The 13815-nt window shown below is 41.4% G+C and overlaps 2 protein-coding genes across 5 annotated transcripts; both read left to right on the forward strand.

The window, feature by feature from the left end:
- Positions 1-1448: 1448 nt before the first annotated feature.
- On the forward strand, positions 1449-8435 carry slmapb (sarcolemma associated protein b). 4 transcript variants are annotated; one of them, XM_068749336.1, is made up of 10 exons: positions 1449-1496; positions 1788-1847; positions 3532-3660; positions 3769-3843; positions 3926-4228; positions 4446-4716; positions 4877-5048; positions 5965-6099; positions 6406-6493; positions 6868-8435. In XM_068749336.1, the coding sequence occupies exons 2-9, from the start codon at positions 1796-1798 to the stop codon at positions 6487-6489; spliced, it is 1221 nt and encodes a 406-aa protein (XP_068605437.1). In that variant the 5' UTR covers positions 1449-1496; positions 1788-1795; the 3' UTR covers positions 6490-6493; positions 6868-8435. The 4 variants fall into 4 exon arrangements, with proteins under 4 accessions (XP_068605437.1, XP_068605444.1, XP_068605452.1 ...); XM_068749343.1 differs by having other exon boundaries at positions 6871-8435; XM_068749351.1 differs by lacking the exon at positions 6406-6493.
- A 1783-nt stretch (positions 8436-10218) lies between these two features.
- abhd6b (abhydrolase domain containing 6, acylglycerol lipase b) lies at positions 10219-12732 on the forward strand. Its single transcript, XM_068748785.1, has 8 exons — positions 10219-10349; positions 10421-10577; positions 10934-11047; positions 11130-11262; positions 11919-12076; positions 12173-12227; positions 12322-12422; positions 12553-12732. The coding sequence occupies exons 1-8, from the start codon at positions 10225-10227 to the stop codon at positions 12730-12732; spliced, it is 1023 nt and encodes a 340-aa protein (XP_068604886.1). The 5' UTR covers positions 10219-10224.
- Positions 12733-13815: the final 1083 nt, after the last annotated feature.

Raw genomic sequence — 13815 nt, forward strand, 5'->3', positions numbered from 1 at the left:
AATTGAAATGGTTGATAATTAACCACTGTAAATGAATGGGAGCTTTAATTCATAAACCTTTACATCATTTTTAGACTACCCCACAAGCTGTGGTCTTGCTTTGTAAAATTTAAAGTCATTAAGAAACCCAGAGCTTCTATTTCAATCTTAATTCTAATATAAATGATCAATCGCATTGTTCGGCAGATAATTACTTTGTCGTTTGCTGTAGTAGTATTGTATTGACAGTACTGTATCGACAGTATTGTAGTATGCAACAGCTGCACACTGTTGCATACTAACATTTTAGTTAGCGTTGAAGAAGTTTTATAAACTGACGGCTATCATTTCGATCCTTGCCGATATCTGCGTCACGGGCTCCTCTGAACATTGACCAGCCAGTTTGCGCTGAGCAGGGTGAAGCGTGCAATTATCATGCCCTCTGTGTAATATAACATTAGGTAAGCACTGATCTGGAACGATTGTTGACACAAGGGCTGTTCTTACTTTAACCATTGATCCTGTGGTATCAGTATTACACGAATGCATATCCATATAGAGCAGGGTTACCAGGAGTTCCACTTTGTGTGGGATTACGCAACTATTTTGGCTTAAAACGTTCAATTGAGAATAAGTAACTTAAAGTCATTAAATTTCAATGTCATTTATTTCTATAATCGCTTCCTTCCGACATGTATTTGCTTACATGGAAATGAGGTAATGAGATATCACTGAGCCATGGTGGACAAGGGCAGGGCACTGCTTTCTTTGATTGCACAGATTTAATCTCAGACTGACAAGCATGTCAAAATATGCTGAAGCGGCTGTTATACTTTATAGTCCAATAAAACTCAGAGAAGGTTAACTATAAAATAAATTGATAATACCTCTCATCCCTGTAATGGTTACATAATAATTTGACCCTTTAGGAAGGCATGTTGCTCTAACCTTTATATCCAAAAATGTCATGATTGAAAATGACTACAGGGCAAAATTTGAGACTGTGGCTGCAGCATATCAGACTTTCCCACTGGTACTCCCTCATCTGTGTCATCTCTGAGGTTTCTACATCAGTACCAACTGTTCAGGGAGCGGCTCAGCTCCCTGAACAAAACCCCTCTGTGTGAGGAAGCAGCTGCAGCTTTGGTGATGCCCCAGTCAGATACATGACCTACAGCTGAGAGGGCGCAGACTCCGGCCACAAAACAGGGGGGGGGGGTCTGTTTATGAGGATAGTCATGCAGCATAAATCTCGGGGAGCCTTTTATAACCACACTCAGCCACAATCGTCTTGTCACCTCAATTAGATGTTTTTTTGCGACTCGTGTCAGTTCCCAAGCAGCGGGGTGATGCAGTGTATGGTGTCTGCCATCCCCTCGGTGCCCCCCCCCCCTCTCCTACTGCTTGGACTGTTCCATTTCACGTCTGAAAAAATCTGACAGTTGGAGAAAGGTTCTTCTTGTCAGGGACCGCTCTAGCCTCAGCACATTAGCACTAAAGCTCCTGGATCACCTAAGGTAATATTTATGCCAAGTTGAATTTGTAATCTTCTAACGTACATTTTTTTCCGTAATCTAATCTTAAAAAGGGAATTTTGCAGAAACTATTTGACTGCCTCCTCCACAAGTACATGTTATAGATAGACGCACATTTCTTTTAAGTTTACCTTTAACAATACTCATATACTGTACTTATATATACTGTAACAAGAGCAAGCCAGCTATGATATTTATTTAAATATGTGATTATTTACTCTTTATATTTATTTGTCTGTTCATATAATATTTATTTGTACTTTCTTTTTCCAGACAAGTAAATGGATGAGAAAGAGCTCAGTGATCCCCTGAATAATGTATCAGTCATTAAAGGTAACCGAGCATTATTATTGCTACTCTGAAAACACAGACACACAGAATTGAAGTGAAATGACTCGGCATTTTTTTGCTGTTCGTGACTCTTACGTGACAAAGCATATTTTACTCACTCCGTGTGAGGAGAGATGGAGCATGTGCGTCATTCTTAAGAAGCGCATCTGTCGCTGTAACAGCAAATAATTTGGTTTCAACGCTGTCGATGGCCTTGATTTATGTGGATTCTTCTGGAATCACTAATTAAAAGATGGAGACTCAATGTACAGAAAGCACATCAGCTGACTAACATGCACTAACGCAATTTGGGATTATTAATATAAATTGCAGGGGTTGCCGTGTGCAAATTTCTGACTGAGTGAATCAATTTTGCATGATGACAGAATCTGTAACGCTACACTGCACAGCCTATAAACAGCACAACGCAGAGAATGTTGTCTTACTGGCAGCAGTGCCTCATGCATTCCAAAGAAATAAGGATGTTCTTCATATTTGACCACATTTTTGTTACTGGACATTAAAATCCCCCATGTCGTGAGATTAGCAGAGCTTCACTGAATACTGTAGACAGGAGTGCTAACCATGATTCAGTTAAAGAGCGCGTCGCATTCATCGGGAAGGAACCCAACAGCATGGAAAGATAGAGCATGACGGCTCTGGCCTTCAGCACTTGAGCTAAAAAAAGACTTTCTCCTACATTTTTTCCCCGGCCTCACTTTTCCCGGCGTGATGCCCAATATCCCCACTAGTCAGAGGTATTTTGGGATGTAGACTAATCCTTGTAATACTGTTAGATATCAGCCTTTAACATTAAGATATGATGGATGTAATAAATATTAGACAACCTATTAGATGCCCTTATCTGAAATATATTCATTATCTATCTATCTATCTATTAACATATGTATGCCTTGAAGGAACACACAATCTCTCACACACACACACACACACTCGCGGGATGGTGTTGACCAGCTATCCCTCTTTGTCCGGCATAGAGCATGTGATTCATGTGATTGAGTCAGAGGGTGTCACCAGCCTCCAGTATTCTCTTCATTTTAGGGGCCTCTATTTATGCGCTCTCATAATACTATTAGTCCCAACCTGTGTGTTTATGCGACCGTGTACAAACAACAATGACACCGTTTTCACAGCGAAAGCGGCATTTCGTGACAGTCTGGGTCCTCTAACGTGTCCATTTATAGTGCTGATTCACCCGCTGCACAAATTCTCAGTCTGGCATGAGGTCATTTCCTTTTCTAGCCATGTTAGATTAGGCGACAGAGTTATTCAGTGTGCTTTGCAAAGCCCAAAAATATGTGGGGTTTGTTTTCACCTCTGGGAAACGCAACAGAGCCCTTTGTGCATTGCGTCCAGTAGCATAGATTTGTGCCAGAGAATTGTTGGGTTAATGGAGACTATGACATGAAAGGCGGATAGGAAATGCAATTGTCTATTTTAGGGTTATCAATTAGTTTATGTAATAGTCCGATTTTAATGTCCTGGGAAATCATCTGGTGTGTCAGGAATCTTTAAACATGGTGGACATTTTGGGAGCTGCTATATTTAGGTGTGTTGAATTACTGTCAGTTGCACCATTACAGTTTAACCTTTAAGTTTTAATGGATAATCTAGTATAGTCTAATCCGAATTAAAACGATTCTGACGTTATTGATTCCCCTGTCAGATGAGCGGACCAGGTCAAACATGGGGTCCTCTAGCGATTCAGAAAAAATGATCCAACGTTTGAATGATGAACTTCGAGAAGCTCAGGAGTTCGCTAATACTGAGAAGCACAAATGCATGGAGCTACAAGGTAACGTCTCAAATCTGTGCTGTCAGATACACACTGATCTTTACCTAAACGTTTCACATACATAGACAACAACGCATGCGTGGCATCAATGTCATTGTATTTCAACAGGTATCCTTGAAGACGAGAGAAAAGTAAATAAACAACAAGCTGACGAATCTGTAAAACAGATCAAACTTCTTCAAGGTAACATTCTTTGTGTATATATGCATTCAGTGTTGTCCAAAATATCGACTTGTGTATTAAACACCATACATGGGCTTGACAGGCCAGCTGCGGCAGCTCCGAGATGAAATGGTCATTCTCAGAGAGCAGCTGGATCTCGCCTCCAGCTCACACGACGAGCTGCAGCGTGCACGCGGCGAGGCGAAGGAGCTGAAACGGGCCCTGCAGGTGGCCACTGAAGAGCGGGATCACGAGGTTGCTTCCATTCAGACTAACCTGTCAGCTGCCTCGAAGGACATAGACAAATGGCGTCAGACTGCTAGCAAATATGAGCGTGGGATCGACGACCTGCAGCAAGACCTTCAACAGCAGAGCAAACAGTGGCAGAAGACTGCCGAAATACAAGGTTATTACATGCAGGCCAAAATGATCATTATTTTTGTTTGAGAATGAAGTGTTGACCCAATGATGTGAAATATGGCTCTATTGTTTTCCACCATTAAGAGAAATAATGTCTCCATATACTCAAATGTGTGCACTCACGTCGGCAGAGCTTTATACAAACTTGCACTTCATCTAAAAGCTTTCAAGCCTTTCAAAAAAAACAAACACTTTTTTCACAGCCAGCGAACTGCAGTCCATGCAGATGGAGTGTAATGGCCTTCAGAAGGAGTGTTCTGTGCTGCAATCTGAAAAACAAGACATTATCAATGCCCACCAGAGGGAAAGGAGCAGTCTGCAAACCGAGTGTGCTTCGCTCAGGGCTGACAAGGAGGAACTTTGCAAACTTCACCAGAGAGAGAAGGGAAACCTGCAGAGTGAATGTGCAGCACTGCGCTCTGAGAAGGAGGAAGTGCTGCAGAAACAGAAGCAGTTGGAGAAGGACTCTGCTAGGTCAGTGCACTGCGATACACCCCCCCCCCCCCCACCCCCACATTTGTGCTCCCTCTGCCCCAACATGCTTTGCTATGTATGCCTACTGGCTTCTTTTTTGTGATACTTTACCCATTGACCTCAGTGTCTTTTTTTTTCTTTTTTCTTTTATTGGGAGTAGTTCACGTGCCCAGAATGTTGAGCTGAGCAACAGTATCAAGGCCCTGGAGAGATCCCAGCAGGAGTTGGAGAAGAGCAAGGCGGCGCTGCAGCTCCAGAACCAGCAGGATAGCACCAAGCTGCAAACCCAGCTGGATGAAGCAGACAGCCGCAGCGAGACTCTGCAGAAAGAGGCATGCAATTCAAACTAAAAGAAAAACATCACTGACAGAGTGACAAGCATGTCAAAATCAGGGCCGGGAATTACTCCCAAAAAGGATAACACTTCTACCCTCTAATCCGGGCCATGCAGTCACTGTTTTTCCATCTTGCAAGCGAACATTCTGTACCATTTCTGCATACTTAATTTAAGGTTTGAAGACAGATATATTCTACACAAAAGTACATTTTCAGTATATTGATCTGTAGTATCTATTTGACCAGCCAGCTTATCTTATAATCAGTTCAAATGTTACAAGACGGAAGCTCAGGAATGAGCCACCACGATGACACGCCCACCGAAGGGGCGGTTAAATGGCGATGGAGCTGTCTTTATCCACAAGTCATTCATCTCAGTGTGGCTTTGCTCCTTAAGTCACTGAATCAAAAAGGGAAACGACCAAAGTCTCACGTTCCAGTGCTCGTATTGCCATTTCATTTAGTAGGCTCCAATAAAATATAGTAAAGCCCTAGTATCTAGTAAGCTGACCTACAATCTGTGCAGAAGAGGACTGAGCACAGAGAGAGCAGAGGCAGATGGCAGCTCAGTGATAGATCACAGCAAGCTGGCGAGTGTTCAGAGCAAAGTCTTTCCTCAAATGTATACATACTGTATGAATCAGCCATGATTCTCCTGAGGGCAGCGGGTGTGTGAAGAGAAAGGAATGCAAAACACGTTTTCATTTGAGACTGAGCTCGTACTGTGAAACACTAGCAGGGTTTCACAGTACGAGCTCAGTAAAAATAACTCTTGAGGAAGTATGTATGTAAAAAAAAGAAGAAGAAAAAAGCAACATTCAGAATTGAAAATTCAAGCAATAAGTTATGGAGGTTCTTTGTTTAGTCTACTTTCAGTAAAAAAAAAAAAATATGTCAAATGCGTTTCTCTAGTGTGAGGAGGCTAAGACGGAGCTGTCGGACCTGAAGGAAAAATATGAGGAGATGGCGCAAGAAAAACAGTTTCTGGCAGGTGAACTTGAGGACTGCAAAGCAAGCATGAAGGAATTACAGGAGAAAGGAACAAAGGTGAGCGTGTGTTTATTTTGTTTAACAAAAAGGAAGTGGCTTGTCGTAGATGGTTATCGGATAAATAACAAACAAAAAAAGCAGCATATATTTTGCCTTCTTGTTTATCTTGGAACATCTGCAGCTCATCCGCTATTCTACCGTGGCCTTTAGAAACTGACAGCCACCCATGTGTGACTGCACTTTGTGTAAACACCAATCACAGACTCCAACTATTGACAGAGTGGTTTATTAAAAAAGAAGCTGTGCCCAACTAAAGTATGTCCCATTGCGGTTGATTGCTATCATATACCTTCCCCTCTGTAGACGTCCCTATTGCTGCCTGTTCAAGCCGTAGTCATCGGCCTTATCCTGGCTTTGCTGTATTGGTGCTTCGGTGCAATGTGGTAGTAAGGTACACATTACTCCTGCCAAGTATCACTTCACTTTCATCAGTGTTTTCGATCATTGCATGATTTAATCAGGGGTCAGGGTTCAGCATACTAACCAACCCTCTCTACTTAGGCAGTTCCAACATCTGACATCTGTTTGTCGTGTCTGGTTTGGCTGAAGCTTAACAACTGTCGCTCTCACTCGGCTTCTGATTGGTGTGATGTTTTTTTTATCTGCACTCACATTCTCTGTGCGCTGCATTGGTCTCAATGGCAAGCTGTCTCTGTCAAGGCGTTGGCCTTTTCTGGGTGCCTATTTTCACATCGTATCGTATAGGGCGATGCTCATGCTTCCATTTCTGTGTTATGGCTTTTTTTTTTTTTCCTTTTCTCTCAGAAGCCATGGATCATCTGGGGGCCGGCGGTTGCTGTGGCTCTAACTGCTGTGACGGTTGCTGTGCTCTTCAGGAACTGAGGACGACACGCTTTCACTCACACACATGCATATAAGGGAATCCATATTTGGTATCAGATTTCGCCACACTTGCCCCCCCCCCATATCATATGTGCACTATTACAGAGGATTGCCTCATGCTTAACACTGTTTAACTTTTAAGATTCTCTATTTTAGATGACGGACAGGTTAATGAAAGAATGTCAGTTTTTGTGTGGAAATAAATAAGTTGGTTTGTATTTCTGTTATTTTAAAAGAAATGCAGTTGGGCTGTGTTTGTGTTTACTATCATGACTTACAGGTTTATTAATGAATGTAAAGGTTTTAGATGGATCACTGGAGTTTAAACCGCCCTAAATGTAACACTTTGTCAGAATAATAAATATTATAACAATAAGGCAGCCCATGATTGAATGCATGATAATTCCTACGAATATGAAACAGCACATCAGCGGATGTCATGACGGACACGAATAAGTTAGGAATCAGTGAACGCTAAAAGCTATTTTCTTCGATGTTTTTATCATATGGAAAGAACACACTTTGACAATTCCTTATTAACTTTTAAAGATTATCTTGATAAGGACATTGATGCATGAGCAATTTTAAGTTGGAGAAAAACAGAACAGAACAGGAAAGTCACGTATATATTAGTATCACCCATTAATTATGTGACCGCAGTCTGCATAGCTGCTCCAGTGGAAACAGGCACGCCAGCATTACCTGACACTATAATTAGTTCAGAACTGTTGTTACTGCATGCCATCGCGAGAAACCGGTGTAACATGAAATGGGGGGTTTTATTGGAGAGGAATAACACAGCTTTCAAACAGGCTCAAAACAAAACTGGCCATCTGTTTTAGACTTTTCTCATGACCATACATTTTCATGCATTAGAAAATGAATATATTTAATAATTTGCAGGATTTATGATAATTTGCTCAGTCATATATGCATTCTAAGTATTTTGTGAAGAAAAAAAAGTTCAGCTGTGTTTGATTTAAAGTTTAGTAATTAGTGCTCTAATATGTTAAGAGTCAAATCAATTAAAGTTCTTAAACACATTTGCTTTAAGTGTCCTTGAATAATCGGTATTCGCATGATAGAATGAATGACCCTCATTGCCCAACTTGGAGTTGCTGAACCACAGAAAGGTGACCATAAGGTGACACATGTTTCTGGACTCTGGGAGGAAAATTGTAGCTGTTATCAACATGGGGAAATAATATAAGCACAGTAATCTGCTCTAGAAAAATACCCAAAATGGAAATATACATGAAATATACATTTTGCTAGTTTTGATGTCATCAGGGTTATATTTTTTTAGGCTTCAGGCCAAGTGACTTTAGTTCTGTGATAAATTGTAACTCCCTCGTTTGTTTGAATTGAGCTGGTCTGTTTTGCAGGAATGCTAACATCGTTGCTGTGCAGTTTATTGACGTCTCATTAACTTTTAAACCCACTGATCAAACTTACTCCGGCTCCCGTTTTTGCCTGACAATTTGTTATTTTAAGACTGTCTTTTGATCCACCTTGGATAATAAAGGTTCCATCGGTTTCTATTTGTATTTAACGTGACCGGTTGTGGGTGGCATACAGTACAGCTGCTGGTATATTGTGGGGTTATTGCAGTACCATAGACAAAGGCGCAGCATATCTAACATTTCATTATCAGCTCAGAGCTCCAGAGGAAACCGCTGGCTCCATGTGGGTGACTTGTCTATCATAATGCATCTGATTCTCAGCTTGGCTCTGATATATTGGCTGTGTCATTCCTGGTATTCCTGACTAAAGGCTGCCTGTCTGGATTCAAGGCTGCAGCTCAGGCAACCTGGGAAATACACTGTTCATGTGAGCAATTTAAGGAAAAGTTCCACTATAGTTACCCAAATGAAAATGGTTCCCACACATGGCGAGCATCCCTTTGGAGTTGCCCAGTCCATTTGTTCTGCTCCAGTTTGCATGTAGGTCATCCGTAGCGGACGAGGGATGCAGCAGAGCAGTGCAGCTGAATTAGATGCCATTTCTACTACGTAATATCGGCCTACGTGTAGCTCTGATTGCTAGTAATGAAAGTCTTTTTCACAGAGAATGAGTATCGTAATTAAAACAACATCCTCAACGACACTAACAAGGTTAGTCCTTTGGTTAAGCAGAGTTCTGCCAAATATTTACCATATGAATCCATAATCCACAAATGGTCCTGGTAAATAACTGTCTTTTCATTTTTAGTTTTTGGTTGTTGTGGGCTGAAATCTTATCGTTTTCCATGCAGCTGGATCTTTTGTTAACCCCCCCAGCTAGGAATTGTAATTTAATATATGTTGTTACAACATGTATCTAAAACAGGGGACTTTTTTTTAAGGACACCATTTTGATACACTGAACATCTCAAGTCAGTGTCACCTCTTGAGGGCAGCATGTTCATGTTAAGAGTTCTGCTTCCTCACTTCGGTAAAGGAATCCTCACTATGTCTACAACCAAAGTCAAATTAAGTAATCCACAGCTGGATTAGAAGTCTGCACCCGGAGCCTCACTGTCAACTAAACCCAAGAGGATGAAGACTCAGACTGTGGGTGTCATGATACAGATATACGGGGTGCTCCCAGAGCCTCAGGACTGACTCCAAGTCTCTTTTATGACACCCAGTGGTACCTTTTGGATGCCCGATGCCGGAGCTTGAAAGTGGACGCGGATGTATGAGTGTGTATTTACACATTGCTCATTTTGACCAACTGTAAAACTGCAGAATGCAGAACTGCAGAAGGAAAGAGTCCATCAGGAATGACTCAAAAGTAAAAAGCACATATTTCCATTTACACTGAATTAACACCCACCCAAGAATCCAGCTTGTGCCCAGATTTTACGGCAACGTGAAACAAGTCTGGGTCTCAGCAGAGAACGCAGTTGTGTACGTTCACTTTAAAAGCCTGACCGAGTAATGGAGTGGCCCGGTTCCCGCAATGATGAGGAGTAATAATCAATGTGTTTATTCAGAGCAAACATAATGTGCCAGGACTAACTGTACTATACAGAGACAAAAAAAAAAAAACATCTTCAATTTCAGTTATTTATTTACATTTTCAACACGTGAAAATAAAGATTCCAGAAGCCTCTCTGACTGTGACAAGAGAAAGAAGGAAAATAATCACATGAAAAGTAAGTTGATATGACATGTTGTGCCGTTTTATGATGTTTTACAAGTTGTTTTGCTGAATTATTGTTCTTTATTCCGTTTTTATTGCACACATATTGACTTTACCTCTCCTCTGATGTGCTATTGCTTTTACAGGTAAAGTATGGCAGCTGATCTAAATGTGGTGAACTTGTTCATCATTGCGGGGGGGACGCTAGCTATTCCCATTCTGGCCTTTGTTGCGTCCGTCCTCCTTTGGCCTGCAGCCCTTATTAAAGTATATTACTGGTGAGGTCCAGCCTTTCCACTTATTCCATAATGATGTCATTATGATATTTTAACGACATACCTCCCTTCAGGTACTGGAGGAGGACTCTGGGCCTGCAGGTGCGCTATGCAGACTGCGGCGGCTATCGGTTCTGTTACACCTACCGAGGAAAGCCTGGAATGAGACCTTCCATTTTAATGCTGCATGGCTTCTCGGCTCACAAAGACGCGTGGCTCACTGTTGTCAAGGTCGGGCTCTGCAACATTGAACATAAGAGTTACTTCAAAACTCACGAGGGCCGTGAATTTTAATGTTTGTGTAAAACCAGACTGAGGACTTATAGGTATAAACAGTTTAAGGATTAGGTTATGCAAATGCCGAAGAACAGGAAGGCTGAAAGGATTTGAATTCTCAAAGCCCGCTTGTTAATCATTTATCATTATCTCAGAAAAACACGTTGCTCTTATTGGTTTCTGTGAAATTCATATAAAAAAATATCGGTCGATCAGCTGATTAGCGGTTGATTCCGGTTATCACGGCCTCTTGGCTTCCAAGCATTCATTGATTAATGTAAAGCTGTGCATCCCCTCTTCTGTTGTTCTAGTATCTACCAAAACATCTGCACATCGTGTGTGTGGACATGCCTGGTCATGAAGGGACAACACGCACAGACACAGATGATTACTCTATTCAGGGACAAGCCGAAAGGATCCATCAGGTACACAGATGCAATATTTTTATTTTTAATATGTAAATAAATTATCCCAATGACGGCTGTTTTTGTGCCTTTTCCTTCACAGTTTGTGGAAACCATTGGTTTAAACAAGAAGCTTTTCCATCTGGTTGGAACCTCCATGGGGGGGAATGTAGCTGGGGTCTATGCAGCCTGCTACCCTTCAGAGATCTGTGGCATGACTCTCATTTGTCCAGATGGTCAGTCAATGTGTGTGTGTGTGTGTGTGCAGCATCAATAAGCAAACACGTGTTATTCCATGTCTAAATTTGGATGCAAAAATTAGTAAACTCTCATGTTTTCAGTGGAAATGGGGGGGAGTTGGAGGCAACAATTCTGATGAGGTCACAGTGTTCTCATTCTCATTTATTAAAATCCCCATTAGCAACTGATATTTCAGTTGCTTTTCTTCCTGGGGTCTCCTCCACATTACATTACAATTTTATTATTTGCATTCATCTTACACCCTTCACCACACACATACACACACACGCACACACACACACACACACACACACACACACACACACACACACACACACACACACACAGACAAACAGGGCATATAATACAACAGCCCAATACAAAAAAAAAAAAGAAAAAAAAGAAAGTGATTATACACTTACTGCTTAAATTCTAATCAGTTCTTAGAATTTCTCATGCAGGTGCTCTAATTTTATGGAATCGCAATAATAAAAACCCTTTCACAGCAGGTTAATTCACACAGAGCAGGATTCATACTAAGCCATTCATTTGTCATTTATATCATTTTATCTGGGTAAGAGTGTTTATTGTTCCAGTCAAAATATGAGCGTGTCATTACTCATGTCATGTCAACTCACATTTTATCCCGCAGGTATCAGACACGCACGTGAAACCAAATTTGATAATCATCTACAGGACCTGGAGCACAGCAATTATACATTAACTAACCTGCTAATCCCGACAACACCTGAGGAGATGGAGGACATGTTCAGACTTTGTTCGCATGTTCGCTTTAAGATCCCTCAGCAGGTCAGGCCCATGCACCTTACGGAATTATTTTTGTGTACACTCGCAATGCATGACAAGCAGCTGTATTTTACAGAACCCACCCCCTCCTTTGTTTAGATTCTTCAAGGATTAGTAGATGTTCGACAGCCTCACAACACATTTTACCAGGAAGGTTGGTGCATTTTGTTGGGAAACATTTTAGAATTTAGCATGTAAAGCATTCGAACATTTTGATGGACCACTAATTGCTTGTCTTTTTCTGTCAGTGTTTACGGAGCTTGTCAGTGAGAAATCAAGATATGCATTACAAGAGCACTTACGCCACATCACTGCACCATTACAAGTAATATGGGGCAAGCAAGACCAGGTAATGCATGATGGTCACACACACACACACACACACACACACACCTGGCAATGTGTGCAAAACAACAATACAATGTGGGGATGAATACTTTTGCTATCAAACACTATCTTCATGTCCCATGTTTGACCAGGTGGTGGATGTCTCTGGAGCTACAGTCATTTCAGAGGTGGTGCAGGGATGCAAAATTGATTTGCTCGAAAACTGTGGCCACTCCGTTGTAATGGAGAGGCCTTGTCGGACAGCCAAACTGATCTTGGAGTTCATTATCTTGCAGCAAGATGCCAGTGAAGACACAAAGAAATCTTCCTGAATCAAAGCCGTTTAATCCTTTCCCTCTCTACTGCAATGCAATGATTAGGTAGATTAATACAGTAAGGACTTTAGTGTGGGGAGTGAGATTAGGAAATAAATAAAATGCTTTTAATTTGTCAATGTAAACCAGATTACGGTAATAAACCATCCGTCCGTTGTGTTTGGGTGTGTGAATGTATGCATGCAGAGGCGCCTGTGGTTGCAGCAGGACCTCCTCCCTTTCTTTATTCTCATTGTGTGCGCAGTTTTGGTGCAGCATCAAATCAATCCGACTCCGAGCGCGGCCTGCCCGACCGCCGGGCTAAAGCGTTAAATGATCTCTGCGAGCTGTTGCTTTGGACCAAGAGGAAAGAGAGCGAGCTGGTAATGACTTAAATTAACATGCACGTTACTTCCAAGCCGTTTTATGAAAACAAAACAAAAAAAAAGAATTACGGCGTGCGGTAAACATTAGCAACGTCCTGACCTGTTAGCTGTTAGCATAAGCTTAGCGTGCAACATAGCAATTAGCTCGTAGGTGGTTGAGTTATATGGCCTGAGTTGTACTCGCTCTTTATTCAAACCTCCGTATTTCAGTGGTTCCAAGATGAATATACAATTTAGCTCGATAACATGTTTGATTGAGAGGAAACCATTTGTTTTGGTACTTGCGACATGATGTCGTTAGCTAGCTAGCTAGCTTAGCTGCGTAAGGTTCGCTGCTTCGTTAAGCTGAATCCACTAGCGAGCTTTCACCACTTCCGTAACGCTAAAATAATTCAGACGCATTGTCGCTGTAAAATAATAATAATAATAATCTGCAAACTGTAAATCAGTGACTTCGCTCTCATTCATAAATCATCTTTCATTTTCACCCATTGAATTGTGCTGCGTTCACTGAGAGATGTTTCTGATGCGTCGCTCACCATCATTAGTATGAATTTGGTGAACACATTTTTTTAGGAACTGCTCACTAACCAGGAATACACAATGCAACAAACTGCAGTGCCCCATTTATTTTAGATTTAGACAGACAACATGACGCTAACTTACCTTAATTAGACGTGTTATTCTTATCACATTATACATCTATCTGCCCTAG

This window comes from Brachionichthys hirsutus, chromosome 2, assembly GCF_040956055.1.
Source record: "Brachionichthys hirsutus isolate HB-005 chromosome 2, CSIRO-AGI_Bhir_v1, whole genome shotgun sequence".
Classification (NCBI taxonomy): Eukaryota; Metazoa; Chordata; class Actinopteri; order Lophiiformes; family Brachionichthyidae; genus Brachionichthys; species Brachionichthys hirsutus.

Excerpts from the sequence above, each read along its gene's own strand:
- slmapb (XM_068749336.1), top strand. The coding sequence starts at position 1,796 with ATGGATGAGAAAGAGCTCAGTGATCCCCTGAATAATGTATCAGTCATT. Across the intron at positions 1,848-3,531 it reads TAATGTATCAGTCATTAAAG|ATGAGCGGACCAGGTCAAAC; the intron begins GTAACCGAGCAT and ends TTCCCCTGTCAG. Across the intron at positions 3,661-3,768 it reads CAAATGCATGGAGCTACAAG|GTATCCTTGAAGACGAGAGA; the intron begins GTAACGTCTCAA and ends GTATTTCAACAG.
- abhd6b (XM_068748785.1), top strand. The coding sequence starts at position 10,225 with ATGGCAGCTGATCTAAATGTGGTGAACTTGTTCATCATTGCGGGGGGG. Across the intron at positions 10,578-10,933 it reads CGTGGCTCACTGTTGTCAAG|TATCTACCAAAACATCTGCA; the intron begins GTCGGGCTCTGC and ends CTGTTGTTCTAG. Across the intron at positions 12,228-12,321 it reads CAACACATTTTACCAGGAAG|TGTTTACGGAGCTTGTCAGT; the intron begins GTTGGTGCATTT and ends TTTTTCTGTCAG.